General features: G+C 50.5%; 1 protein-coding gene across 5 annotated transcripts in view; it reads left to right on the top strand.

The window, feature by feature from the left end:
• Window positions 1–27,953, top strand: part of GRAMD1B (GRAM domain containing 1B) — a 185,966-nt gene that overhangs the window by 147,619 nt on the left and 10,394 nt on the right. For all 5 annotated transcript variants that reach the window (XM_019487296.2, XM_059719664.1, XM_019487297.2 and 2 more), the window contains 14 exons: window positions 11,477–11,561; window positions 13,175–13,278; window positions 13,433–13,528; window positions 13,955–14,035; window positions 16,415–16,530; window positions 17,076–17,241; window positions 18,049–18,244; window positions 18,627–18,770; window positions 19,617–19,735; window positions 21,321–21,463; window positions 22,174–22,277; window positions 22,732–22,935; window positions 23,093–23,183; window positions 26,651–26,758. In XM_019487296.2, coding sequence (XP_019342841.1) covers window positions 11,477–11,561; window positions 13,175–13,278; window positions 13,433–13,528; window positions 13,955–14,035; window positions 16,415–16,530; window positions 17,076–17,241; window positions 18,049–18,244; window positions 18,627–18,770; window positions 19,617–19,735; window positions 21,321–21,463; window positions 22,174–22,277; window positions 22,732–22,935; window positions 23,093–23,183; window positions 26,651–26,758 — 1,757 coding nt within the window. The remainder of the gene's footprint in view (window positions 1–11,476; window positions 11,562–13,174; window positions 13,279–13,432; window positions 13,529–13,954; window positions 14,036–16,414; window positions 16,531–17,075; window positions 17,242–18,048; window positions 18,245–18,626; window positions 18,771–19,616; window positions 19,736–21,320; window positions 21,464–22,173; window positions 22,278–22,731; window positions 22,936–23,092; window positions 23,184–26,650; window positions 26,759–27,953) is intronic.

Genomic DNA, 27,953 nt, shown 5'->3' with positions numbered 1-27,953 from the left:
GCAGTCTCCTTAGATTGGGCTCTTGCACAAGTGTTTCACTTTGTGGGCCGCTGGATTTACTGTTACCTTTCTTTGTATAAACAGTGGACTTCAAAGCCAGATTTTCCAGAGAATTCAGCTCACCTTTCAACACGCAGATGAAGTGCGCAGTGCCGACCTGCTCCCATATCAAACAGCAGCAGGTACTGGGAGCTGAGCACTTTTGAAAATCTTGCCCTTGAACTCTAGCACCGTGGATAATGGTGCCTTTCAAAAGCCCAGGAAATGATCATGATGCAAATGAGTCACTGGACAGTTGTCCTTGTAGGTATATCGAATATTGTTGCCTAACAAGGATTAAAGTCACATTCCTTATCTTATATATTGATCCGTCAATGTAGAGTTCTCTGCATCTAAGGATACATTAATAGAGAAGGGTAGTTGAAATCCCTGACGTTAAAGTACCCACTTCTTTCTGTGAAGGGTTTGGCCCTGTCCTTTTCTTCCTTTCTGTGTGATCTGACCGGACATGAAAGCACCTGGTAGGGAAGTGCAGGGCTGAAGAATCTTCAAACTATGAGATATTTTTCTAGGGAAGGAAAGTTTCTTCTGGTTCCCCATGGTCTAAACTCCCATGCTCTGACTCAAAGTTGATATTGGCCTAGGAGTTTTCCTCCATTTAGTAGCCCCTCCCTATTTAGTAAAGCGCTTAAATACACACACAAATGGTTTTCTGACAACTGATAGAGACTAGATATGAATGCTGTGCTGAATGGAGACATCATAAGCTCCTTAGTTCCCCAGTCCTCTGGTCTAGACTATATGCTAAGTCAGCTTTGACAAATCCATGTTGATTTGCTTTTGCAGTTCCTCATAATTAGGCTCTCCAAGCTACCAGCCCCCACAAAAGGTGAAGAGAGTCTTTTCCTACCTTCCCATTAACGTGTTGGCCATCCAGAATTAAGATGAAAAACAAATACCATCCTATCCCGTCCCCCCCCAAAACCCAAAAATATAGGGTGATACCAGTAAGTGACTCTAAGTGATCCTGCTAGGACTTCCTCTGCCACCACCTCCTCCTGCTTTTTCCCTTGGGTATCTTTAGGGTCATGTTATCCTCGGGTATCTCTAGGGTCACATTATCCTCTACCTGCATTTGGGTACCCCTTGCTGCAGGGTGCTGATTGAACGTTGGCATTCATTCAGGCAGGCTTTGAATCTGCAAGACGGAGCTCTGGTACCCGTGATGGGTAAACCTGATGGACCCAGAGTGAGGTGGCTTAGGACCCAGCTGCTGGAGAAACCAGAGCCTAGACTCTGAGGCGGTCATAACAAGAACAGCTCTGGTGGTAGCTGAGTGCCCGTGTCTGACAGCTCCCATGTGTTGAGTTCTGTACACCCTGTCCTACAGCTCTAGCATGATCCATGTGAAGTGAGTCGGTAGTCACAGAGAAGAGATTGTGTTACATTCAACAGATACCGACATGCAGGTCTTCTACTCTTTCTGCTGCACCTCTCCTCTTGGGATCTCAGGATGTATTTATATGGCAATCCCGATGTGTGGTTGCAGCTCATCTTAGACTTGCCCCTTGCTAGCTTTCATGTGTCTAGTTCACAAGTGCTGACAGCCATGACAGCACAGACTTCAGTGATGGCCACACCGAACCTGAACTTAGGTCAGTACTGGGTACCCGAAATCCATGTTGCCACACATGCCCTGCTGTCATGATGCAAGCTGGTTAGTCTAGGCTGCCTGGGTACGCCAAAAATGCAGTCTGGATTGCAGTGTGGATAAACCTGAAGAGGCTGCAACTTACTTTTTGCTCATGTCCGGAGAAACGAGCAGGTCTTTTCTACCCTCCTCCACTAACTCAGCACACGTGTCTGGCTTTGCAGTTCTATACCTGCTAAGCCTGTTGTCTCTCTAAAACCAAATTCTTTTGCTGATGATTTTAGGTCTTAAATGAGTTTTGTTTCAAAATGGCAACTCTTTGTGCCGGGGTGGAACATAGACCACGACAACTTCAGTGTGGAAGAGAACATGGTGTAATGAGTGTAGACAGGCAGAGGAAGTAGCAGAGGCAGTGACTAAACTCCCTTTGACTCTGTTGGCCATAGGTATGGGACCAGTATAATAGGAGCTGGGCAGAAGCAAGGCCAGGTGCAATCTAGATAAGTCCCTCTGGGAAGTGGTGAGAGCATGGGGAGAGGCAGGATGGACAAGCAGGGTGGGAGCAAGCATAGACGGGAGTCAGTGAGGAAGGCAGGGGGTGGTGTGAAGTATTCAGAGCAGACAGACATGCACAGAGAAGTTGAGTTACCTAGAGATGGACACAGAGAGAAGGCAACCAGGAAGAGTCCTAACTCCAAATATGAAGAAACCATTGACTGTAGCTGTGTTTTAGTCGAGAGCTGCTTATCTATGTGGCTGCTGGGAGCCGTCCCTGCTTCATGGTGCTTTGGCATGGTCTGCTTCTATGGTTCTCTTGTGTTTTGGTGCCCTCTCTATCTTATCTTTCTGTTCTTGTTTTTCCTCCATATGTTTTCAGCATGAGAGACAGCACATCCGGAGAGTAAGCACTGGCTGTATTCTTTGTGGTTTTATTTCTTTCCCTCGTTTTCCTTTCTCTGCTTTGTTCTAGTCCATAGACCCATTCTGGCCAGATAAAAGCAGCCATTTGGAAATAGGGTTGGGCTACCCAAGCCCCAGGCAGGGAGTCAATAGTGTTGTCATTGTCAGAAATGTCCTTCTGCACTGGATTTTCCCTCCCTGTAGAGCCACGCTTCCTGCCAGGATTCTCCAGTGCTGACGACAGCCAGACACTTCCCCTTCCCATCCCCACTGGAAGAGCCTCATAAAGGAGGGTCCCTCTCCGGAGATGGTGTAGACAGCCCACCTTTGAGTTGGCTTGCAATTTAGCTACCACAGGAGCATATATGCACATGCAGTGCACCTGTTCCTACCACGTGCACATTCACTTGTGGATCAGGATTATCATTACACCTAGGAGGCACAGTCACAGCCAGGTGCTGCACAAACATGAGACAGAGTCCCAGCCTTAGTCCTATACTCCATCTACCTGTTGAACTATTAGCCTCAGCTGTGAAGGGAACAGCCCTATTTCTGCTGCTTTTAACTGGTTTTCTTACGTTTACCCCACTTGACCCTTTGTCTCCTTTACAGTAGAGGTGGCTTCCTCCTATATCCCATTTTCTCTTTTCTAAGACATTAGCAACCTCCAGCTGTGAATATTTGCTTTGATTGCTGTTCCTTTGCCTCCAAGCACGTGCTCTGGTTGGATCCACCCATGCTTTTCCAAACAGCTTGATGGGGTGGGCAGGTGTTCAGAGTTTGCAAAGTTGTAGGCACCAAACTCAAATAATAGACATGTCTTTTTTCTCCATCCTAAGAGACCTTCCCTTCTTCTCTGCCCCCCAAAACAGGCAGGTGCCCAGTCAGTGAATTAAGATAACGGTGCCAGTTCAGGTTCAGTTCAAGTCTCCTCCTCGTGGGCTGGATTTAGCAGTTTAAGTAGCCTGGCATCTACAGCTCCCAGCAACCTGTACTCTGTGGCTGCCTAAGAAGCCCCCCTGCCTGACCCTGGCCTGGTGGGACCACCCCTCTGTAACCAGCAGCTTTAGGAGGTCACATTGCTCATAGCCAGGAGACCAGCACGGTGGCTGAACAAACTCTCCTGCATTTGATGTGGACTAGGAATAGATGCCCGTGCTTTGCTCACATCTTCTGGCTGGAGGAACGAGGATTGGCTGCCGGGCTAAGTTCACTGGCAGTGAAGAGGAAAAGTCCCCTGAGGCATTCACTGTGCTGTTAGTGAGGAACACCAGACCCAAGCCTCTGGCTTGTTAAATTTGTAGGCTTAATGAATTACAATTCTATCCCTAAGTGCCAGTCAGCCAGGATTTAGGCTCTTGCAAGTCAATGTTAGCCCTTGGGTGGTACTCAGCACCCCTACTCTGGGCTTGCATGTCTCCTTGATAAAAAGGAGAGGTTAGGAGTAAGGATGACTGAGTTGAGGAGTTGCCTGTGCAGCCTTAAGCTGGCAGTCTGCCTCAGCACTGAGCTCCTGAGGTACGGGAGCTTGTCTGTCTGTGTGCGTATCCCATACCCACCAAGGCCAGGGAGAAGTGAAGGATGACTCGGATCTAGGCACCGGGAAGGTTGGCTGGTGGAGCTGTACTGTTACAGCCATCCCAGCTGATTCTCCTAAAGAAGATGTAGCCTGCACTGTCAGGTGAGAGTGGTTTTGCTGGCATAGCTTAGTTAGGGTCCCTGGGCTAAGTAAGCTATAAAAGCAGAAAGAGCTAGGTATTTGTTAGTGCAACTGTGCCTACACCGGGGCTTTATCAGAATACACATGCTATGTAAATTATGTCACCTAATTGGCATGGCTACAATGGCAACAGCTTTGAGCACACTTTTCCTCCCTGAGGCAAGGAGGAAAAGGAGCTTCTAGCACCCAGTTTTGGAGAAAGCAGAGAGCAATAATGGGCTGTTGTTGCCCCAGTATAGAAAAAAGAGCGCTCAGACATTCCTATATGCAGAGGAACATGCTGGCACCGTGGGAGGGTTCCCATATCTAGATATATTGATGTGCTTTTCCTCCTCCCAAGCCTATACATCCCTTATAATAGTTATGAGTAGTAATCACTTGCATGAGTTCACGGGCAGTGCACCTGGCAGCGCATCAGCTTGGGCTGCAGTTAAATAAAGAGAGTGGGAGAGGGGTCCCTGTTTTGGGCTATCCCATGTGCGAGTGCTGCGGTGGGCATGAGGAGTCACCTTGCGGCTTTTTCTGCGCTCTGGTATGCTTAGTTGGAGCCTTTGCCCCGTTGTGCAATGCGGGTTGACTTGCCCACACCTCTTGCCTTGAAGAATGCTGTTTAGCAACACTGTCTTGTGAAAACGGCATTGGAAAGGAAGCAAGAAGGTGGGGGAGGAGGGAGGAACAACAGGGGTGGCCAGTTCCACATGGTCGAAAATCATGAACAGGACTCTGAAAATCATGAGCGATTTTTTTAATCATAGGAAATAGGGCAGCAATAGGAAACAGTGGATTCATTTTCTTCCTTGTATGGTTTTTAAGGCTTCAGGTTGCATGTTTTCAAGCTTCTCTTTGCAAACACCAGGGCTGAAAATGATTTTATTTACATGAGAGGTGTCATTCTCTGGTAATAACCTGACTCCTGGAGCAGTCTTTAAGGGAAAATAAGCAGCTAATATCAATAAAATGACAAGTGCTGGCAGCAGTGGGAGAGCAGAGGGTGAAGGGGGAGAGGTCAGGAAGCAGGGACAGGTGCGAAGCCACGTGCAAGGCAGAACTTGGAAAGTCGGGGTGCTAATCCCTACAGAACGACGATGGGCATCAACCAGAGCTTGCAGACCCAGAGTTGGACTTGTCCAGCATGCCTCCTCTTTGCATCTGGATTTATGGTGCGGCCTGCCACAGGCTGACTTCAGCCGTGGAATCAGGACGCACTTCCAGGCCAAGATTGGCAGTTTAGGGGGACACGGTCTTAGTTTTATTTTGGGCCACACCTGGCACAGAGCTTACCACGTGGGAGGGAGGTGGTCATGGGAATCCCCCACTTGGGAAGCATCCCAGAGGTCATCTCCTGCCCTTCTTGCACCCCGTGTGTGGGGCCCTATTCCCTATCGGAGCTTGGAGCATCCCGTTTGTATCCCCCAGACCTCCTGGTCAGAGCGGGGACGTTGAGCGGTGCCAGGCTTCTGCTTTTTGTCTCTGCTTGACCGTAAATCACTGGTGACCCGCCTCTCCCTAAATAGGGTGCATGCCCTCAAGGCTATTCGCTGCCTGGTGCCAGAGAGTTGGGCCTTCTCCAGCATTTCCAGCTGCTGCGTGTAGCAAGTGCGACTTCTGTAAATGGCCTCCAACGTGCAGAGAAAGAGAGAGTGAAGGGGATGCGGCAGAGCTGAATAGTCCTCTCTGGAAACCGGTGGGGAAAAAGACAGAGAGGAAGGTGATGTTCTGCAAGAAAGAGAGCAAACAGCACTGACTGGAGGGATGTGCGAGACCCGTGGGATCTGCAGGGCTACTCGGATCCCAGGGACAGCTACCCCACATGCCTGCGTGCCCTCAGAGTTTGTTCTGTGCATACCTGCTTTCCTTTCCTTCTGTCTCCCCCCACCTCTGTCTGTGTTTGGCTTCGCTCTTCCTTATTTCTCCAATCTGCTTTCTCCTATCTCTCACCCTTAACCGTACATATGGGCAGCAGAGAAATGCAGACAAGCTATAAAACCAATTTACAATGAAAAATCACCCACTACATCACTCAAATACCCAGAGACACATTTCACTTCCCTGCGAGACTCCTGCTGAAGAGACTTGGTGGCAGCACAACTCTGCCCATTTGTCTTTATGAAGGCAAAGTCTGTGCCACAGACGGCGGTAGCGGACAAAACCCTGACAGAAGCCCTGCATTTGCAGTTCTCCAAACAAATGCTGCACCCATACACAGAGGGATATTCCCAACAATGGCTCCAGAGTAGACCTCTGCTGACAACTGAACGTGCATCTTCTAGTACTGTCTCACGCACAGCCACGTGTGCCTCCCCTCAACACCGCGCACAAGGAGACTAGAGACGGGAACGTGCTGAGCACAGCTCTCTCTCGGGTCTGGACAACTCCATCCGTGCCCTGTTCTGTGCAGAGCTGTGTTCAAGATAGACCAGACCCTAGCAAAATCAGTGCTTTGGTCCCAGGGAAGGACTGTTTTGGGGGAAAGGAAATCTTGGCGTGCAGGCACAGGTTTGGTGGTATATGCCTCACCTGCATGCCACAGGAAGTGATGGTGCAGCATTCAGGATTTCGGGGCTTGGATACCCAAACCAAAAGTACAAACTGAGAGGTAGAAGGGCTTCTGAAAAGGTAAGCAGGGATGAGAGTGGAAACCTCTCACTAGAGGAAGAGAGACTTTTTATTAACCCATACTGTGCTTCCCAGCATGCCAAAAGGTAGCATAAAAGAGAGAGGGGGACAGAGACTCCAGCTCTCAAAAAGACCAAAGGCCTTCCCCTTTTGAAAGAGAGGGGAACAATTTTGAGAGGCAGGAAAGTGCTGGCACAGGCAGCTTCCTAGCATGACAGCCTGAGCTACTGCCTCGGCAGCAGGCAGACATGGTGCATGAAGCCCCTGCGCTCAAGATGAGGCAGCAGTTCACTTAATGAAGACCTGGTCTCTTTTTGGGGGTGAATTGGCTGCTGCCAACCTGAGATTTTTTTCTGAGATATATTGCTGTTGTTTGAAATGATTCACGCAGTCATTCCTGCAAGGAATTATGGGTGCGCGCCTCGTTCACCAGCCAATCATCACCTGTTGGCGGTGTCCAGAATTTGGGTTGCATCGGGTACTTTTGACATACCCTGTGGGCTATGGGCATTGTCTGTTCCCTTTCTGGAGAAGTAGTGTGCGTCTGCACTTGCAATTTAATAAGCATTAGCACATTTTAGTGAACATTAAAGCATCACAGAAAAAGTAAATTTTTGCTAAGTGCAATAAAATAGGCTAATGCACCTTTTTCTAGTTCCTCACAATGGAGGTACTAAATATAATCAGCATTACCTAAAGCGCATTAATGAACATGTAGGTGCACCCACATACTGTGCTAACACCCAGGCTGTGGGCACAAACATTTGCAATCCTGTATTCAGAGTTTTCTTGCTACCCAAAGGCATGAATACTTATTTAGAAACCACCTGGCTTTTTTGCTGTCTGCACACTTCATAGTTTCATAGTAGTTAGGGGTCAGAAGGGACCTGAATAGATCATCTAGTCTAACCCCCCCGCCACTGGTTGGAGCACATGCTGGGATCACACGACCCCAGACAGGTGTTCATCCAACCTCTTTTTTAATTTACCCAAGGTAAAGCATTCACTTGAAAAGTGTTCAACGTTTCTGCCAGGAGATTCCTCCATTAACATGTTTGAGGAAAGCCCCAAGGGGTTGCAGACCCCAACTGAGCATTGCAGAGCTCATGCTGGCAACTTGTGTGGATTTAAGGATGGCAGCCAGGTCCCTTGTTGTTCAAGGGAGTAGCAACCATAATTTGCTCGGGTACTCAGGGGAATAGGGCAGACCTTGTTTGTGGGAGTTGTCCGTTTCTGTCCAAAAGTCATGTGAACCCTCCCTGCAGACTTAGGCGTGAAGCCATCCTGAGGGAGCCCAAGCCCGTGAGGTTTCTCTCCGAGGAATCCACCCTCTCCCCGATGTCCACGTTCACATCCACCCCTCCCTCCTCCCTACGTCTCCAGTGCCATCCTGTCCCAGCTCCCTGTGTTTGTGCTAGAGTTAATGTTTACCATCACCACCCCTACGTGGCTCCTGCTATTGCTCCCAGCTGCTCCTGCTCTGCAGAAACAGACCCATTAGCCATGCTTGCAGATTTAGGAAGTCATTTCTCATCCAGCTCCAGCAAAATGTGCCATTCATTAAAGCGACCAGGGCCTCGCACTGCAGTTGTGTGCACCATTGTAGAGCCTGGTTTGCAGCCCGCTCTAGAGCACGTAGGAGCAGGGGTTTCCATAAGGGAAGCCTCCCCCGTTTGTGATGGCAGATGAGGCATCTTGCTTCTCTCTTGTCAGCACAGAGGTACAGCTAACTTCTGCTTCAGAGCGTCTGTGGTGCGAGAGATTACTGACTTAGCTGAAAGTTGCTTGCTTGTCTTTTCTATCAGACGGTCACAGCCTCTGGTCATGAAATTAAGCCTGCGTGCAAGCCTGGTTCCTCTGGCCTTGCAGAGTTGAGGGTTTTGGGGTGTCCCTGTGCTCAGTTCTGTAGGGACTTGCATCTTTTCTCTTTTCCTACCATACCTACGTCCAGCTCCACAGGACCAGCATTGGAGCTGAACAGGAGCTGTGTTTTATGGGTTCCTTGCTATGCGCTGCCTCTTTTTGCCTGTCTGCTGGAGTGGGGCACAGACAGGTAAAGAAGATGCAGGGGCGAGGGTGGATTCCAGAGAAAGGTCCGTCCAATCTTCCTGAGGCTCTCAGAGCGCTCCTGGGCAGTGTCCAAAGGAGATCTTTGTCCTACTGCTTTGGGGAGTGAATGAAGCCTGCAAGGCACCCTAGTTTTTCTGGGATCGGAGGCATTTTGGGTAAGAGAGCCCCAGACCAGTCCAGCTGTTTGGGTCTCACGTTGCCAATTTCATCATCGCTGGGCTCAACAGGCCGGTCTCTCCTTCTCCTTTCCCCTCCCCCAAACACGCACCGTCCAACAGTTTTCCATTACAGGAAACATCTGTTAGGAGGCAGGGCTGAGCCCGGGTTACTGTCGGGCATTGACCGACAGAATTACCCAGATACAGTAACTTAAAGCATGTGCGAGTCATTTGGTATCTCCCCACCCGCTCCTTCCATGAGAAAAAATTAACAGAGACCAAAGCTGCCTTTCAGAGCAGAAAGGGGATGGGAGCAGAGTGCCTGAGGCAGGCGCTGGCGAAACAAGAGTTCCCGCTTCTCTGATAAGCAGGCTAGGTCTGCACGCTGCTTGCTGTGCAATGCAGCTCTGGAGCCAAAACTAGCCCGGTGTGGTCCTGCAAATCCTGTGGTCCTACAGATTGGGACGGGGCTAGTCATCCATCATCCTGGGCAGACCTGGCATTTGGGCCTGGATTTGTGAGCTCCTGCTGCCCAACAACCTCCTGCTCTGGACTGCTCTGGCACTTTCAGGATACCCGCAGTGACAGGGCAGCAAGAGCGAAGCGGCAAGAAGCCACAGGCACCCAGGGAGCACTGGCCGATAAGCTTCCCCTCATGAGCCCCTTCTTCCAAGTCTCCTGGAGAGCCGTTCTTCTCGAGCTGCAGAAGCTGCTGGGGCAGAACAGCTGGATGTCAGAAGAGAAGGGGAAGCCACGCATCTCTCTACCAGGCTGCTGTTCTTGTGTCTTTCTGTTTTGAAGCTGAGCAAGCGCAAGCGACAGTGTGAACAGGAGACGGGAAGGGTTGGAGAGAGTGAAGGGAGCAAGCGAGTGCGAAGGAGTTGCAATGGATTCCTTGCTGCAGTGTGGGGTTCTCTGGAGCCTTGTTCTGGAGCAAGACGACCAGAGGCTGCTGCGGTACTTGGAGAAGCTGCAGGACCTGGCCCAGGAACATGTCAGCCCATGGTCAGAAGAAATTCCAGCTGTGAGTGTCTCAACTGAGCAATTTATCAGGGTAGCAGAAGTTTTTGTGCCACCTCTTCCTGTCACTTAGATCCCATGGCTGCAGAGAAGACTTGAGAGAGTCCAGTTGTCTAGTACGGGGCTTCCCAAAGCCAGACCCTAGCTCAGAGCCTCGCTGCCTGCAGGGGAGGGACATCCCAATCCAAATCCAAAGTCAGTTCAGTCTCTACAATGGGCTGAACCCAGATGTCAGACCTGACTGTACTCCCATTATGAAATTCAGGGCCTGAACTCAGCTGGGCGCACCTCTAAATAGGACCCAGGCACAGGGGCTGAGACCGACACTTTGGTGAGTGAATTCCCGGAGCACACGCCTGCTATTCTGAATGCCGGTTACGAGTCTGGGACACTCACAAAATGCTCTGCCTTCGAGCCTACAATGATTAGAGAGCACGTCTCTAATGGTCTTTGCACCAGTATTAAGAAATCAGTCGTTAAACTGTGGGGGCTAAGTAGGGCGCAGCTAACCGCAGGGAGGTAGCTCCCAGGGGAAGAAAGCAGGGATGCTTTTCTGTGATTTTTCCATGTCTCCTTCCTGTCCTAAACTTTGTGGCCAGTAATGTCCCTGCCTCCCTCTCTCTCTCCCTGCCCACCCATGCTTCCTCTAGAAAGAGATGTCTTCAGGGGTTTCATAGATTGCAAGGCTGGAAGGGACCTCAGAAGATCATCGGGTCCTGCAGGTCTGTTGGATTGACTGGAAGGTCTTTGTGTCTCTCTGATTCTGGGGACGTATATTGATTGCCCTGCTAGGAAAGGGAGAGGAGGGAATCAGCGTGTACTCCAGGTCATCCTCCCTCTACTTACAGGAGACAGAGCAGAGATGCAGCTTGTCAGCATTTGCACCTGTCTCCATACGAAGCTCCAAGCCAGCCCCATGTGCAGGGAGGGCTTGGCTCTTCCAGGGGGCCAGCCTTGTGGAGCATGTGGGAGACTTTGTGTGGCTAGGATTACAAAGCTGAGGAAGGTTGTGTTAATGCTTAGTAAATAGCAGGGACAAGCCAGCTCCTGCTGTCAGTGGGAAAACTCCCAGGGATCATCCTTGCTGGGTCTAGGATTCAACACAGTAATTTCCACTTCTCTGACAAGCCAGGTTCTCTTCCTCCTCTGTTCCCACTTCCTATGCAATTAGTAAAGGTCACCCTGAATTTTACCCCTGGTGCATCAGGTGGGAAAGCAAGTCCTGGTCTCACGCGTGGTAAGCACATGCAGTCCCTGCCCTCCCTCTGCCACAATGCCCATGCCTTTCTCCTCCTGCCCAGTCCCTGCCGCTCTCATTAACAGGCGCTCTCTTATTTGCAGGTGTTGAGTCCAACGTATAAACAGCGGAACGAAGACTTCAGGAAACTCTTCAAACAGCTTCCCGACACTGAGCGCCTCATAGTCGGTAAGGCCAGTGGGACTTCTGTCAGCCCCTTTGCTTTCTGTTGCACTGCGCCCTGCTGAGCTGTAGGAAGATGCTGCAGGAGGAAGTCCAAGAGCAGATGGATCTCTGGGCAGAGATCACCCCCAAGGAGCAAGCCCTTGAATTGCCTCCTGTGCACTCACAGCCAGATCCTCAGCTGGGGCAAGCCGGCTTAATTTTGCACTCTTCAGTAGAGCGGTGCTGATTCACGCTAACTGGGAATCTGGCTTCTGATGCTGTTGGGAACATGGAGAAAGCTCCGCTCTTCCTCCTGGGTTTGTCAGGTGAGATGGGGAGCACGGCAGCTGAGCTTGTGGCTGCTAACTCTTCCGTTCCACGTCACAGTCTTTATCTGCTGAAGGCATTTAATGAGAGACAGACGAAGTATAAATTAGCAGAGTGGTGTGTGGGAAGGAGGGAGATGAGAGGAACCGAGCCGAGTCTCCAGTAGGCATGTGGGGAAGTTTCGGGTGCAGATGGCTCCAAACTGCAGAGTTCCTGTCCACCTTTGTGCTTCCCCAGACCTGGCAGGATTGGGGTCCGAGCAGGCTGCTCAGGTCTTTTCCCTGTTTGCTTTGGGTCCCACACCTCTGCCTCATGCTGCAGCATCACCCCCACGCCAGCCGCTCTGCACGTACCTTGTGCAGCTTCCCAGTCCCCTGCCAAACAAAACTACAGCCTTGCAGTGATTTAACTGCTGTCTTCTGCAGACCAGCCATCCACCTCATACCTCTCAGGAGTGACGATCTGGTAGCTGCTGATAATTCTTTGGAAGCAGGGAGAAGAGCTGTTTGGGATGGTTGGGGCTGCGGGAGGTACACAGATGACAGCAATGAGTATGGAAAGGAAGATAGAGGCTAAGATTATGGAAGTATTTCCTGAGGCACTACCAAATGACCAGTCAGCAGGCTGCCAGGAAACCCTCCGTGCAAGGTGAGGAAGGACAGGTGGTCTTATTGGCAGCTTGGGAGACTTAGGTTATGTTCCTGGCTCTGCAGTGCAACCAGGGCACTTCTCCTCTCGGAGCATCTCCCCTTATACATAGACTCGCTGGTCTATTTAAATTAAAAATGCTGGAGCTGAGGGCTAATTCTAGCATGTCCATTGTGCTGCGCACTGTACAATCTCAATTTGGGCTCGTAGGGACACCATAATACAAATACCAGCAGGTTCAGGCGTATGATCAGATCTAGCATGTTTGTAGCCCTGAGTTGGTCAGTTGGCTTGGGTACTGGCTCTGGGATTTTTCAGGTCCTTGCTCTTCTACTGGTGCATTGCCAGTCCTAGCTCGAGCCGGTACATGGCAGGGGTCTGGTTCTTGATGGTTAGTTCTGGCTGGTGGTAGTTTCTTGTGATTCTAGCTCTATTGCTGATGCTCTCCTTTGCCCAGTTTTACCTTGGTTGTGAGTTGTGAGGCTCACCTTGATTGCCGCTTCAAGCTGCAGCTTGGTGTTGCTGGGATTACTGATTCTGGCAGGTGCCTGGTTTAAGTGTACTTTCTGGCTCTGCTTTGTGCCCGGCTCTAATGTGCCCGCCTGTCCCAGCAAGATACCTGTTGGCCTACCCTTTGCTAATCTTCTGCTCTCTGTCTACAGATTACTCGTGCGCGCTTCAAAGAGACATTCTCCTGCAGGGCCGACTCTACCTCTCCGAAAACTGGATCTGCTTCTACAGCAACATCTTCCGCTGGGAAACACTGGTAAAGACCCTCTCACTGTTTTGTCAGTCAAGTGCTTTTTGGGGCTGTCTTAGAAGCATTTTGAGCATGCCTTGATTTACTCATAAGCTTGTTCCTTTCTCTGCTCTCTCCTTCCTTTCACCCCCTTTCCCTTTCTTCACACCTCTCGTTCTAGTTGACTGTCCGTTTGAAGGATATCTGTTCGATGACCAAGGAAAAAACAGCACGGCTTATTCCTAATGCTATCCAAGTTTGCACTGACACTGAAAAGGTATGTCCCAGACCCCTGCGCTCCTGGCTTATGGCACCCGTGGCCTGGTGGGAAGTGCTTAAGGGAAGTGAGGGGCGATGATATGTAATGAGTAGGGTTGAGTCCGGAGCAGGGTTAGCACACGTGGCCAGTGGGACAGGAGATGGTCCTGACCCAAGGGGTTGATGAAAGGCCTGTGAACCCTTAGATTGCAATATCACATCCAGAGACTGCTGAGTTGCTGGTCAGCATCACTTCCTCTCACATGCTTTCTGGGGTTTAAAGGCACTATGTTGTTCCTCCATTCCTGCTCAGAAGCTCACCTCCTTTGCTTATAATGGGCTTATAATTCTCCACATGCTCAGCCTGTGAAATGCTCTGACCAGGCTCCTCTCCCTTTTGGCTCAAATCTTCTGAAGTGATCTCTCTCTTTCTCTTTCTGTCCAGCACTTTTTCACTTCCTTTGGTGCCCGAGACAGGACGTACATGATGATGTTCAGACTCTGGCAGAACGCTCTCCTTGACAAGGTAAAGAGACTCCAGGCGTACAGCCAGCCGGGCCCCCTGTTATCAGAGGGGGCGGCAGTGGTTTCACCCAGCTCAGACCCTTGTAGAAATCCACAGCGCTTGTGGTTAAACTGCGTATATGAACCTGGAGAATCACTAACGGCACGCTTGTGCAAATAAAGCACATAGCTGCATGGGTCCCATTTCCCTTGTGACTCTCAAAATGACCTTTATGCATAGGCATATCTGCGCACAGATTACATACCCCTCTTTAAATGGCATGTTCTGCCTCTTTTACCATATCTTGAATGGAAATGAATGAGGTGCCCTGCAGTAGTTGTCATAAACCCCTCATTTCAAATGAGCTGCTCCAGAAGAAAGCAGTTCCAAGTTGGTTTTAGAGGAAGGAGACGGGGAAAGGGTACGAGTCCTGGACAGCCCAGGCACACATCGGAGCAATGAGGGATGCAAGATGTATTGGGTAGGACTTGGATGAGTGTGACTTCAAACCCACCAGACAGATGGAGCTGATTTGCAGGAGCTAAAGTCTGGAATGCATTTGGTTCGATTAGCAGGCTGTGATGCTATAATGCATAGTGTGCTTCTGTCCTCGTGGCTGGAGTGAGTGCCTGGATGGAAGTGTGAGCGCTTGGAGATGTGCTCTGCGGTGCCAGCGGAGCTTCAGCTCACAGCCTACGAGGAGCATTGACTGGAGTAGCAGCAAAACGCCTTGACGTCAGGACAGGCAGCATGCACTACAGTAGCCTTGTATTGAACTTGGTGTCACCACCATGTGTTGCTATTTAAACAACCTTATTGACACGCATAGCAAAAATCTGTAGCCTTTGGTTTCAAGGCTTGAAACAAACAGGAACTGAGATTTGGAGCAGTGCAGACAGGAAATACTTGAGTGCTCTTTCCCTGAATTCAGGGTCTAGGGCTGATGAGAGGGAGAGGGAGGGAGAGAGAAGCCCAGCCAGGTCCCTTTGATAAGACATCTGAATTTCATAGCATGTTGGAGAAGATGAACGTTTCCCTTGGTAAATATTTCCCAGTTGAGCCTTGACATATTTTGACTATTACTTTAACACTGTTAAACCCAAAGTTATCATGGCTTTTCCCGTCTCATCTCAAACAGCACCAACTGGGAAAAATCCAACCCTGTCAGATCCAGAAAAGCTCATTGGAGTTCCCCCTCCCACCTCCAAGTACGGAGAAATCTTTGTTGTCGGTTATTTAATTTCTCATGGGAAATAGACTGGCCCTTTACTGTCTGCAAGAAATCAAAGTCACAAGCGCCCGGCCCCTTGCCTCAATAACTGGAAGATGTGGTCACAGTCTGATCAACTGATCTTCCCAGATAGGCTGGGCTTTCCAGAGGGACATTCCTGGTATTTTTTTGTTTCTCTTCCAAGCTTGCGAGGCATGGGATATTTTCACAACGACACCCGGGGACTCAGCCTCTTTGGCATAACTCTCGCTTTGTCTTCGATTTACAAAAATATTTCTGTCCCCTCAGGACTGGCTTTTAACATCGTTCTCAGAGGCTTTCAGTTGTGGGCAGCCTCCATTAAGAAAGCAATGTAGCCTGATAAAAGACCTAGAAATCTTTTATAGCGTCCATGGGAGGCACATTAATGGGAGCAGCACTGGTAGCACAAGAGAAGAAAACTTGCGTAAAGGAGAGAAGCTTCCTAGAAGAGCAAATCTCTTATCAGCACTATTTATCAAAGTGGGCAGGATGAAAACTGGGCTCCTAAACCAGGCTGGTCCATGCTCAGGCTAGGAATATGCCTGCTGCCAGGCTTCAGTCACCTAATGCCATGTGCCAGGGTCAGTGGAGCAGTTGGTCAGTCTTGCAGCAACCAAGGGTAGTTGCTAGAGAGAGGCTGACAAAAGGATGCAACCCTGAAGCAGAGGGCACTATGCCATAGGAAGCACACTGCACGAGCCCTCAGGGTAGGACACAACCCTCCTCTGACAGTGAAAGGCCTGGCTTTAAAACACAGCTATCCTATGGGGCAGCAGCACTGTAAGGAGCTGCTTCATGCTATAACATTTCAAAGCCATGGAGAACGGCGAGAAGCATCCACAAGGCCTGAGAGAGCTGTGGGTTTACTGAATGTCAGCAAGGCTTTTCCTGGGGTTGGGCACCTGTTGGTAGGCAGTGATAATTAATGCTTAGAGCAGGGGAAAGAAGTGCTGGGAGTCCTCACTTCTTTTCACAGCTGTGCTGCTTTACATGAGTCCAGCCCAGGGCATCTTGCACATTATTTAGTCATTGCTAGGGTAGCACTTTGAAGTGCGAAGTGCTGGGTAAGCGTGAAGTGAGATAAATGTGTCAGCGTGTGGGGTTCTCAGGTGAAGTGTTGCACGGTTTTATCCTGTCTTCCCCTGTAGCCCCTGTGTCCGAAGGAGCTCTGGCACTTTGTCCACCAGTGTTACGGGAATGAACTGGGGTTGACGAGCGACGATGAAGACTACGTGCCTCCTGACGATGATTTCAACACGATGGGGTGAGTGAGCGAGTGAAGGTGACGATGCACAAACACCGACATCGGGTATAGAACGGCGGGGCTCCAGTTCATGGCATGCCTCAAAGGACCATGAACCTCAGTGTACAGCCAAATGTTGGGTGAGGCCAGAAATTTGGGCTGAGCACCTACCGTTTCAAATGCACCTTGTGCCCCCACGTGTGTACAGTCATCACAGCTGTCAGTGGGAGCTGAACTCAGGGCCTTCAACACTGCGGGCATTGTCCCCTAGCCTTGGAGTTCAAGGATGAATGCTGTTAGTGCTTAGCAAACAGCAGGCTGTCCCCGTCAGCAGGGCTTGCCACAGCAGGGAGACACGACAGTGTATGGCAAGGCACTGCTTCACGCTGCTGGAAGACCTCTGAGCTTCCTGCAACACGGGGCATGGACCCAAGCCATGCTGGCATGCACTCTTGCTGGGGACACCTTGGAAACCTTCCTGTTCCAGTATTCCCTGCGTCCTGTCCTGGCCGGCCATAGGGAGGCACGGAGGGTTGTGAACACATGTCCACTGTCTGGGTTTGCAGTTACTGCGAGGAAATCCCCGTAGAAGAGAATGAGGTGAATGACAGCTCCTCTAAAAGCAGCATGGAGGCCAAGCCTGATGCAAGTCCACAGCTGCCCAAGAAGTCTCTCACGTCTGGCACTGCCAGCACATTGACGTCCACGGGAAGCAGTGACGCACCGGCCTCGGTATGTACCCCTTGCCTCTACCCCAGCCCTCTGATCATGGCTGAGGACCAGATGGGTGCAGGCAGGTGGGAAGGAAGGCAGGCCGTGGCCCTGTGCACTGAGTGGAGAGAGGCAGGGTGCAGGCACACCAGACTGCAGACATCCCAGGGAGCCTGCTGGGGAATACAGTTGTTCCAGTTCCTGGTTTATTTAGGCCTGTGTGATCCTTGTACCAGTCCCTTTCCCCAGCCTCTGCAGGACAGTTTTTATATTAAGCATCCTGCAACTGGCTGCTCAGGTCGCTGACAATAACAGCCTTCTTACGAAGGGGAACAAGCAGGACACCTGGAAGTGAATGAAATAAGGTTATTATATGATGCTAGTTATAAGTGCCTTCCTGTCTCTGATCCCAGGTTGGAGAAAATATTTTTGTGAAAGCAGATAAGGCTTTTCCTCTCCCCTTCTCAAAAGAATGTTGTTTTCCTTCCTGACATCACTTCAGGGCAGACCGGTTTCAGTGAAGCTGAACTCCATGTTTTCTGCATGTGTAGGGCTTGTTTGGTGGCAATTGCAACATCGTTCATGGGATGGGTTTTTCTTTTAAACAACCTTGGTGGTGTATTCACCCTGGATTCAGACTTGCTGTACTTGTGTGCTAGCATGCCCATCCGCTTGTCTGCTCGCACATAGCGCCGAACCATGACGGGACATGTGGCTGTCCAGAGCTTTGAAAATTGGCCCCGATATTGATATATGTAGTTTGCAAAAGGGAAAAAAAACCCCGCTTCCTGCAGTGGTCTCACTGCTGCCTTTCTGCCCCTGCCCTAGTTTGACGGTGTGCTGCCTGAGGAGGAGGAGGAGGAGGCTGTGGCTGAGAGTCCCATAGAGAAGGAGCTGGCCATTGCCAACATCATAGGAGAGAAGATCGAGATCATTGCCCCTGTGAACTCCCCCTCACTGGACTTCAATGACAACGAGGACATTCCAACCGAGCTCAGTGACTCGTCAGAGACTCACGATGAAGGTGCTCAGTGAGGGCTGCTTCTGGGGTGTGTCATGCTGCCCTGTGCTATCTCTCCTTGGGGGTGCATGTGTGTGAGTGAGCAAGACAGGGAAAGGTGGGTGTGCCGCACCGTCTTCCTCATTAACACCAGGATGACATGTCTAACTCAGTATTCTGGGCTGGGGGAAGCCCACTCATGGGCCAGTTGATAGGATAATACAATCACCGCATGTGATTTGCTGCCCTTCTCATGGGGCAGCTACTGCCCTGGAAGTATTACAAGAGAAGGAACTGGGTGCATCTTCTCTAGGCTTTCTCCCCTTCAGCCTGGATTAAACTGTATTCTTGGCCCTTCAAAAGCGCAGTCTTGGTCTGGAGACGCTTACCGCTCCCTTCTCTGCAGGGGAGGTTCAGGCCTTCTATGATGATTTGAACGGCCGGCAGTATGTGAACGATGTGTTCAACTTCAGTGTGGACAAACTCTATGACCTACTCTTCACTGACTCCCAGTTCCAGAGGGACTTCATGGAACAGCGTCGGTTTTCTGGTGAGACATGTTCCTTCACAGACCGTAGCACCATACCCTATGCCCAGGGACTGATTAAGGCAGGATCTTCTGAGCACTAGCGGCTGAGATTCCTGCCGAAGGGGCGCCCCCACATCCTTCTGGAGGTTGTGCAACAAAATGCATGCACTTCTTAACTGGATGATGCTGTTGTGCTGCAAAATGCGGTTGTGCTGGCATGATCTGGCCCAGCATGAGATACCATGTCCCCGGTAGAAAACCACTCCAGCTCCACGTGCATGCAACAGAATAGCCCAGAAAGTTGTTCTCAGCCTAGGGAGAGAGGGCTCCTTGGTACACTACAGTCTTTCCTTTCACTGAAACTCCAGTGAGAGACAAAGGGTCCCCTTGCCCCTGCACTGGAAGGGGGAAAAACTCCCAGGCTCCCAAATCCAAATTCCTTAGGCACTTCTACATGTAAAGCAATGCAACAATGAGACTCTTTCTATATGTGCTCCCCCTCCCTCCACAACTGGCAGGCTTGCAGGACTTGGAAAGGTCAGTAAAATACTCATATAATGATATGTGAATGTTAGCACTGTCTGAGTGTGCCAGCTCGACAGGCCTGGAGATGAATGTCCTGATGTAACCCTGGGACAGGTACAACAAAGGCAGCAGTTTTCCCCAGTCCACTCCCCCCAGCACCAATGGGCCTCTGTCACCAGAGGGACTATTGCTTGGGACATGAGAGCTGTGCTCAGTCTGCTGCAGGAGCCGCCTGCCATTCCTGTCGGGGTTGGGTATGTGGCTACATCCCTTCTGGGAGCGGGGCATGAGGGCTCTTCCTGTCAGGTCAGGAGTCTAACACAGTGGCCTTTCCCCTTCCAGAAATTCTCTTTCATCCCTGGAAGAAGGAAGAAAATGGCAATCAGACCCGAGTGATCCTGTACACCATCACCCTCACCAACCCTCTGGCCCCCAAAACTGCCACTGTCACCGAGACTCAGGTATGAGGAAGTAGAGCAGGTGGGTGCCAGGCAAAGAGGGTCAGAGACTGACCTTCACACCCTGATCGGTGGACCGAGCTCTCTGCCTCTCACCCTTCTTTCTCTTGGTCTTTTCTGTGGTACCATTGCCTACCTCTGTCTTCCCCTTCATGCTTCCCTTATATGTTATTTAAGCACCACTTGTTGGTTGCAAATCCTAATGGTCGCAGTGCAGGCTATAACTCAGGTTAGCCCTGCAGTGAAGACAAACTTGTGCATCCTGTGTGTGCGCAGTCCCGGGCCTAGGCCACATGCTAGTGTTAGCCACACTCAAAGCTCCTCTGCAGCAGCACAACCCTCTTCTCTGCTAATGGAGTTGCCTCCCCTCTGCTGAGCAGTGGGCTGGATATGCATGCATGTAGACCTGTGATTCTCAACTAGGGTGTTAGGGCCACAAGGTCCTTGGAAAGGTGCCAGGAAGTGTGAAGAGAAAAGTAGGTAAGTGCAGGCTCAGGCTCCACGTGTGAGGAGATAAGCAGGTAAGGGCAGGCTCAGGCTCTCCCTACTTGGCTGCTCCCCTGCCCCCACTACCCAGCCCTTCTGCAAGAAGGTAAGTATTGTGATAAATAAATTAGCTTTTGAAATGGGTGCTACTCATTGCATAAAAATTATATGAAGTTCAGGGAGAGTTGCCTTGAGTCTGAGGGTGCCTGGAGTCTAAAAAGGTTGTGAGCCACTGGTGTAGACACTTCTGTGCCTACTGCTAGCTCTTGCTCTCCCTTCAGCAGCTGGTGCCTTGCTTGGGCACTCTTCTGGCCCAGCGGCTGGGGGAGCTGTGCAGAGCTCCCAAGCTGGTGGGTATGCATAGCCTCTGGCAGCCAGACAGTGGCAGCTGTTGTCTGTCTCCAGCAGTTCTTCTGGCTGACACAGGTGAGTATAGACAAGGCTTCAGGCTTGCTAAAGTATCCCAAGTGCAGGAACTAGAGCAGATACCTAATAGTAGATGGTTGGACTCTCCATTCTCCCTCACCTTGCGCAGCCGGCTCCTCAAGCAAGGGTAAAAGGCTGCCAAATTGGGATGTTAACAGGTTCCACTTAGTCAGCTCTAGCATAGATGGTCTTGCAAGGTGCAGGACAGTGGAGAACAGGCCCCTTTTCTTCAGAATCAGTGATTCTGGTGATGCAATGCAGAGAAGTCCCCTGACCAGCCTTCACGCCGACAAATAATTGCCGCTTGGGGCGTTCAAAACCATTAGTGGAATTCTCTGCTGGGTTTTTTCCCCCTGTAAATTGTAAACAGCTACAACTCAGTGAGAACAATTAGCACCCGTCTGTATTGGAAGTCAGGTGCTGGCTTGCCTGATGTAAGTAACCAGCCAAACTGCCTGAGCTCGGAGCATCATCACTGGGTTTCTCATTTCAAATCTGCTGTTGGAAAATACTGAGTTTAGTATCTTGGTGTTTGTGAGCATTCTGGCCAGGAAAGCTCAGCTGCTTGAGAAGGACTTAGACGCCCAAGTCCCACCCATAGTTTGCAGTTCTGTTTGGCATTACTGTGACCAGGCTAACCCCTGCTCTCTCCTGTCCTTTCCTCTGTTTCATGCAGACAATGTACAAAGCTAGCCAAGAAAGCGAGTGCTATGTGATAGACGCAGAGGTGCTAACCCATGATGTCCCCTACCATGATTATTTCTACACCATTAACCGTTACACTTTGACTCGTGTCGCCAAAAACAAAAGCCGACTCAGGTACAGTACCTATGGGGCTCTGCATTTATGAATAGCACCTCCCCTCTAATGGTCTCACAGGCTTGTATAGAAACTGAAGGCTGAAAATCCTGCCCCGTGGTATGTCAAAGGAGGGTGAAGAGACCACAAGGAGCCATGGTTTTTGCCCCTTGTGAGCAAGACCTGTCTCTACCCTTTGGGCAAGTTAAACAAGGTAGCTGTCTAATGCACTGGGTCATGAGCACACAGAATAGCTGCAAAGGTATGGAGCCAGGGTGGGGAGATGGCCATAACCCAACAAACTCCCTTTTCTCTGTCACAGACTATGTGGTTGCAGCATCAGCTTCTGGGTGCTGTGAACTGAAGCAGTGGCACTGTGACACCATCTCAGGGAGCATGAGCGGGATCACAGGGGCGAGGCGAAGAATCAGACCCCCGGGCAGGATAGGGCCAGGGGAATCAGGTCTGGCTTGGAGCAGCACCGTAGCTTAAATGTGTCTTTAAAATACTGAGTTTTCTCTCTCCCAGGGTGGGAGAGAGAGCTTGTCTTGCTGGTTTGGTGCCTCAGTTCCCATCCAGATCTAGGAGGGCTGAAGCTACCATAGAAATACTAGGAGAGTGAAAAAGGTCATGCCTGAGGGACTTAGCAAAGGCTTATGGTGTGCCACAAGGAGGGCGGTGTTTAAGGCGATACCTCAGGTGTGACTGCATTCTATCTTGCCTTCCCTTAGGGTTTCCACAGAGCTACGTTACAGGAAGCAGCCGTGGGGGCTGGTGAAATCTTTCATCGAAAAAAACTTCTGGAGTGGCCTCGAAGACTATTTCCGTCATTTAGGTGAGAGTGGCAGTGGCGCATGCTGTGGCAGGGACCTCGGGAGTGGGAAGCCCTGAAGTCCACAGGCGTGTTCCCTGTGCACGCGTGCCCTTATGGGAAGTCAGACTCCAGGTTTGGGATCTGGCCCTGGACCAGTGGGGATTGGATTCTGCAGCCAGATTTCATACCAGGTCAGCTGAGGTCATTATTGCCCTCTTTAGACCTGCTTGTAAGATCTGTGGGCAATCACATCTACTCTAGCGCAAGTACAGGGGGCCAGTGCCCAACATTCGATCAGACGCATAACAGGCGTGTGTATGGTTTTTTCACCCGCTGCAGGGACCAGCCCTGGGCCCTGCTAGAATGACCTAGAGCGGGCACTGGGCAGCAGCTGTGCCTTTGGAGGACCTCTAGTTCATTATAAAGGTGCCCTTGGATCGAGGGAGACTCAGTTATTAACCCGATTTCCCTGCAGAGAGTGAGCTGACCAAAACCGAGAGCACGTACCTGGCCGAGCTCCATCGACAATCCCCCAAAGAGAAGGTGAATAAGCAATCTACAGTGCGCCGGCGGAAACGGCCCCATGCTCACTTGCGGGTGCCACACCTGGAGGAAGTGCTGAGTCCCGTCACCACCCCCACCGACGAGGAGGTTGTACATCGAATCAAGCATGTGGCAGGTAGGGGGTCACCAGCTGTTGGGCTGAGGCTAGAGCCAGGTAGGGTATCAGGCCTTTGGGAATGAGGGGGGGTGTGACAGGGACGTGGGAGTGAGGGGAGGAAGGGACTCAAATACTCCCTAGGATCATTTAACCACAGCAGACGGCTTCCCCTCAGGTTCCACTCAGACGCGGCACGTCCCGGAGGAGAGTCCCAGCGGCTTCCACCTGCAGAGTGTCTCCAAACTGCTGCTCATTATCAGCTGTGTGTAAGTGCCTCCCTTTGCCCTCTGCACTTGCTCAGCATCTCTTCTCTTATCCTCCTGTCTCTGCCTTTTTTCTGCTCGGCCATGCCCTTTCCGACTCCCCACCCCGTTCCTGCTCTCCATTCCAGAGCTAGGAAGTGCCGAAAATCCACAAAAGCAAAACATAAATTAAATGGGCCTTTAAAAGAAAAATAGCCCTTTGTGAAAGGTTAGGTTTGGCTTCGCTCGGCTGCAGGGTTGAGGCAGCTCTTCCTGGAGATGAGCCTATCCCAGATCCACCGCAGATTCTTTATCAGCTCCAGCACTCCCTGACCTTGCTCTCAACCAGGCACAGCCTTGCATTTTTGTACACTCCTGCCAGCCCTGGGAGGTAGTTTGGCTGCTGTGTACAGGGAACAGGGCAGACTGGGTGGCAAGGTGGGGAAGCTATAGCCTGATGAGGGAGACTGAGCGGAGGAGAGGCCAGGGAAACTAATGCAGCCACTGAAAGAGTGGCCAAAGTGCAGGAGCTGGAAGGAACAAGGGGAATGCTTCTGGAGAGCCAGGAATAAGCCAAGCTTCCTTCACTGAACCCCGGGGGATTTGACTTAGATATTTTGCAAATAAGGGTTTTTCCAAGTCCTGCAGAGACTCTTGTTTTTAATTTAGACATTCAGAACCATCTCCAGGTAACCCAGCAGTCCCCAGGAAAGGGAAAATGTGGTGCATGTGTCCTTTAAAACATTACTGTGGGGTAATAAGAAACTTGCTACCCCGCAGCAGCGGTGTGTTCAGCACCGTGGGCATTTATTGGATGTGTTAAGCCTGTTTCCTACTTATTCTCCTCTGATTCTCAAGTCCAGGAGTGAAACCTACTTGCAAAGGGGCACATTCCAGGGCAAGCAAGATTAGGACTGTAGCTTCTATTCCTCACCCTGTTCCCTGGCTTCCTGACAGATGTCTTTGGTCTGTAAAACATGCATACCACTCGGTACCTGCCTCTGCAGGTCAGCCGGCCTGCTGGGCCATTCATTTGGGCTCAGTGTGGAGACTCTGGAAGAAAAGGCACATACACAAGGTTGATGCATTATGATGGATGTATTAAGACATTCACAGAAGGAGAAATCTTGCCTAAGACTTAGCCTGATAGCCCAGTATTGGTTGAACCTGTTTGGAAAATGCAGCACCCGCCTCAGATCTTTGCCTGAGATTCAAGCAAGTTGAGTGTAACGCTTTGTCTGTGCTTCCTGGTCCTAGCTGGGACATGGGCCACAGATGTTTCCTGATTAACACAACTGCACCTTCTCCAGGAGCCAGAAGCTTCCTGCTGAGTGTGTCTCAGCAACTGGCACTCGGGCAGACAGCACCTGCTAGATCAGGGCCAGCTTTGGCAGGGATAGGCAGGGGCACTTTCTGTTGCCCTTCCCCAGTAACTTGCTAATTCCCCAGTAAGGTACTAGGAGGATCAGAATCACCGTGCTTTTTTATTGGTGCTACTGTAAGTACGAAACAGAGCAAAGAGCCTGAAAACCAAACCCACAACTAGTCCTTTGAAGCCTTTTTTTCTGCCCACAGAGGTTTGGGGCTAGTGGTAACATCTTTAGTGGAGTTCACCATTCCTGCTGTACTGCACGTGAGCCCATAGAAGGCTGCTATCAGGTCAGCAGTCTGCAGTTTGGCTTGCAAATGAAATTAAAGCCCAGCGCAGTAGCCAAGATGGAGCTGTGTTGAAACACGAACACATCTTTATAGGGTTAAGTTATGAAAACCTTTGTTCCCCACTGTGAGTGATACAGACAAGGTTAATGGCATTGTTGGGGCTCTGGGTACATTTGGAAATAAGGGCACAAGCTTATTTTTGCACAGGCTTTCCCATGCGGCTTTGGAGCTTGTTCTAGGTTTTATCGGCTTGCCAAGAGCTTAGAGCATCCAGGGCATTTTATGTCAGAGGATGTCTCCAGTAGCCTTGGGGTAGGACACTCATTGGTGACATGGGAGAAGCCTTTCAGATCCAGGCAGTGGGAAAGCTGGGCTTCAGTCTGATGGGATCTCCACCAGGAGAGGCTCAGAATCTGCAGGCTTTTGCCCGGACAGGTGTGTTGGTCATAAAGCCAACACTGTCAGTTTGGCCATTTTAACAAAAAACAGGCAATGGGAAATAATGCTTCACATTTGCAAATTGTCTTTTTTCCCCCAACCCAAAATTCTCATGGGGGGAGGCAGTTACTTTACCTGCCTTTATAGCAAGCCCACTGCTGTATGCATATTTGACAGCAGTGCAGATATTTCCAGTTAAACTGATCCAGTATATCAGGCAGCAGAAGGATGTTCCAGTGCCCTGTCTCCTGGGTGCTTTCTGCTGGGTCAGCCTGATACATCCAACAATTTAGGTAGAAAAGTGCAAAGGTACAGTGTGCAACAGTCGTGGTTGACAGGCTTCCAGAGAGAGCTGCCTGTTGGGGAAGACTTAGCTGCAATCAATTGGACACCTTTCGGTGCGGCACACCAGAGATCAAAGTGTCCGTGACATGGTCAGACTCCTGTGCACTGCCAGTTGCAAGCTGACAAAACCCTCTGCCAGGAAAATGGGCTGCTCCCCAGTCTCCGGAGCCATGGGGGTGTTTCCGGACAGCCCTAAATGTGTTCATTTGGAGTCTCTGCTGAGCTGCTGATGTAGCCAATAAATATGATAACTGCATGTTGCTAGCCAGAGCCTGGGTTGATGCGTTCTGCCATGGGCTTCCTCTTACACAGTGTGGTGCCAACAGTGAGAAAGACTTTTGCAACTTGCTGTGTGCATTCATAACCCTAGCAGTACCATGGTGAACTGCCCCACGTGCTGGCAGGAGACACGTGGGAGCTACCTTCCCACTAGGGGAAAAAAAAGCATCGTCCTTGGCTGCAGCTGCATGGGCATTTATTCTCCTCTATTTCTTCTCCTCCCTCTGCCCTTTTCTTGCCTTCTCTTGTGTATTTTATGTACCTCCCAGGACCCCATCCCCACCCACTCCCAGTTTCTTCCGTCTCTGTGCTGGTCTGTTTCTAACCTGCACCTCCTCCATCTTTTCTCTTTCCTGCTCCCATTAGGATTTGTTTCAGGTACTGTCTCTTTTTTACCTCTTTACTCTCCTGTTTTTCACCTGCCTTTGTCAGCGTCCACTTTATCCAACCACCGAGCTTGGTCTGTGTATTGTCCAGTCTGGGCTGTCAATCTCACCTGTTGATCTGTCCTTGATTGTGTCTCTCTTGAAATTCTCTCCCTGTCTCTCTCAAAGCAAAGCTCCAAGCCCTAAGCACACAGTCCTGCTTCTGACAAAACTCCCACGCATATCAACTGATGAATGGGCTGACTGAGGCAGCAAGGCCCAGAACCCGATTTAGAGATGGGCTTGAGTTGCATCATCAGGGATGTTCCCCTTCGGGGGTTGGGAAGGGAGCAGAGTATGGGAAGCCTCCCTTTAATAGTTGCCTTTTGCTTCTCTTCTTCTCAGTTTGGTGCTGTTGGTAATTCTTAATATGATGCTGTTCTACAAACTCTGGATGTTGGAATACACCACCCAGACCCTCACTGCATGGCAAGGCCTGCGGCTACACGAAAGGTAATGTGGCACCTGCTCTCTCTCTGCCCTCACTGCTCTGTTCTTACAAACATTGCAAGCTTTTCCTGATTTCTAAGGCCTAGAGGTGCCCTGGTGCCTTCTTTCCAGCCTTATACACTATAGTGGTCAGTGGACACACTGTGGTCATAAAGTCGTTGGATAAGTGGTGCTAATGAATAGCTGCAGTTGGGGAAAGGGAGGCAAAGGTTTTAGCTCTGAGGAGGATTGTGGGAAGTGCTGGAGTTGTAGCCTCTGTTCCTTTCCAAACTTTATGAATGACTGCTGTGGGCCCTCCAGTGGTCTCCTTCTGGGGTTTCATTTCCTCCTCTACTGCACTGAGTAACGGGGACCCCCCCTTATCTGGATGTGGGACTGTGGAACGCGATACATTTTTGCAGAAAAACATTTCAAGATAATTGAATTGAGGTTTGGGCAAATTGTTACAGAATCAGGGGATGAAAGAGAAAGAGGCAGGGATGAGGCAGCAGTTCATAGTTTCATAGTAGCTAGGGTCAGGAGGCACCTGAACAGATCATCTATCCTGACCCCCTGCCACAGGCAGGAATGAATGCTGGGTTCACAAGACCCCAGACAGGTGAGGTGATCATCCAACCTCCTCTTGAATTTGCCCAAGGTAGGGGCCAGGACCACTTCCCTGGGAAGTTGGTTCCGGATTTTGGCCACCCTAACTGTAAAATATTGCCTTCTGATCTCTAACTGAAGCCTATTCTCCATCAGCTTATTACCATTATTCCTTGTCACCCCAGGTGGTGCTGGGGAGAAAAGGGCTCTGCCTATTTGCTGTTGATCTCCCCGATGAGTTTGCAGGCAGCCACCAGGTCCCCCCTCAGCCTCCTCTTGCTGAGGCTGAACAGGTTCAGGTCCCTCAGTCTCTCCTTGTAGGGCCTGTCCTGCTGCCCTCTCACCGAGTGGGTGGCCCTCCTCTGAACCCTTCCAGGCTGGCCACATCCCTTTTGAAATGCAGCATCCAGTACTGGATGCAGTACTCCAACTGCAGCCCAACCAGTCACATAGAGGGGGAGCATCACCTCTCTGGACCGGCTTGAGATGCACTTTTGGATGCATGACAAAGTATGGCTGACCTTGCTGGCTATGGTCTGGCATTCGCGGCTCATGTTCATCTTGGAGTCGGTAATGACTCCAAGATCCCTTTCTGCCTCTGTGCTTTCAAGAA

Source organism: Alligator mississippiensis, chromosome 16, assembly GCF_030867095.1.
Source record: "Alligator mississippiensis isolate rAllMis1 chromosome 16, rAllMis1, whole genome shotgun sequence".
In the NCBI taxonomy this organism is placed as follows: Eukaryota; Metazoa; Chordata; order Crocodylia; family Alligatoridae; genus Alligator; species Alligator mississippiensis.
This window is presented reverse-complemented; position numbering and strand designations above follow the sequence as displayed.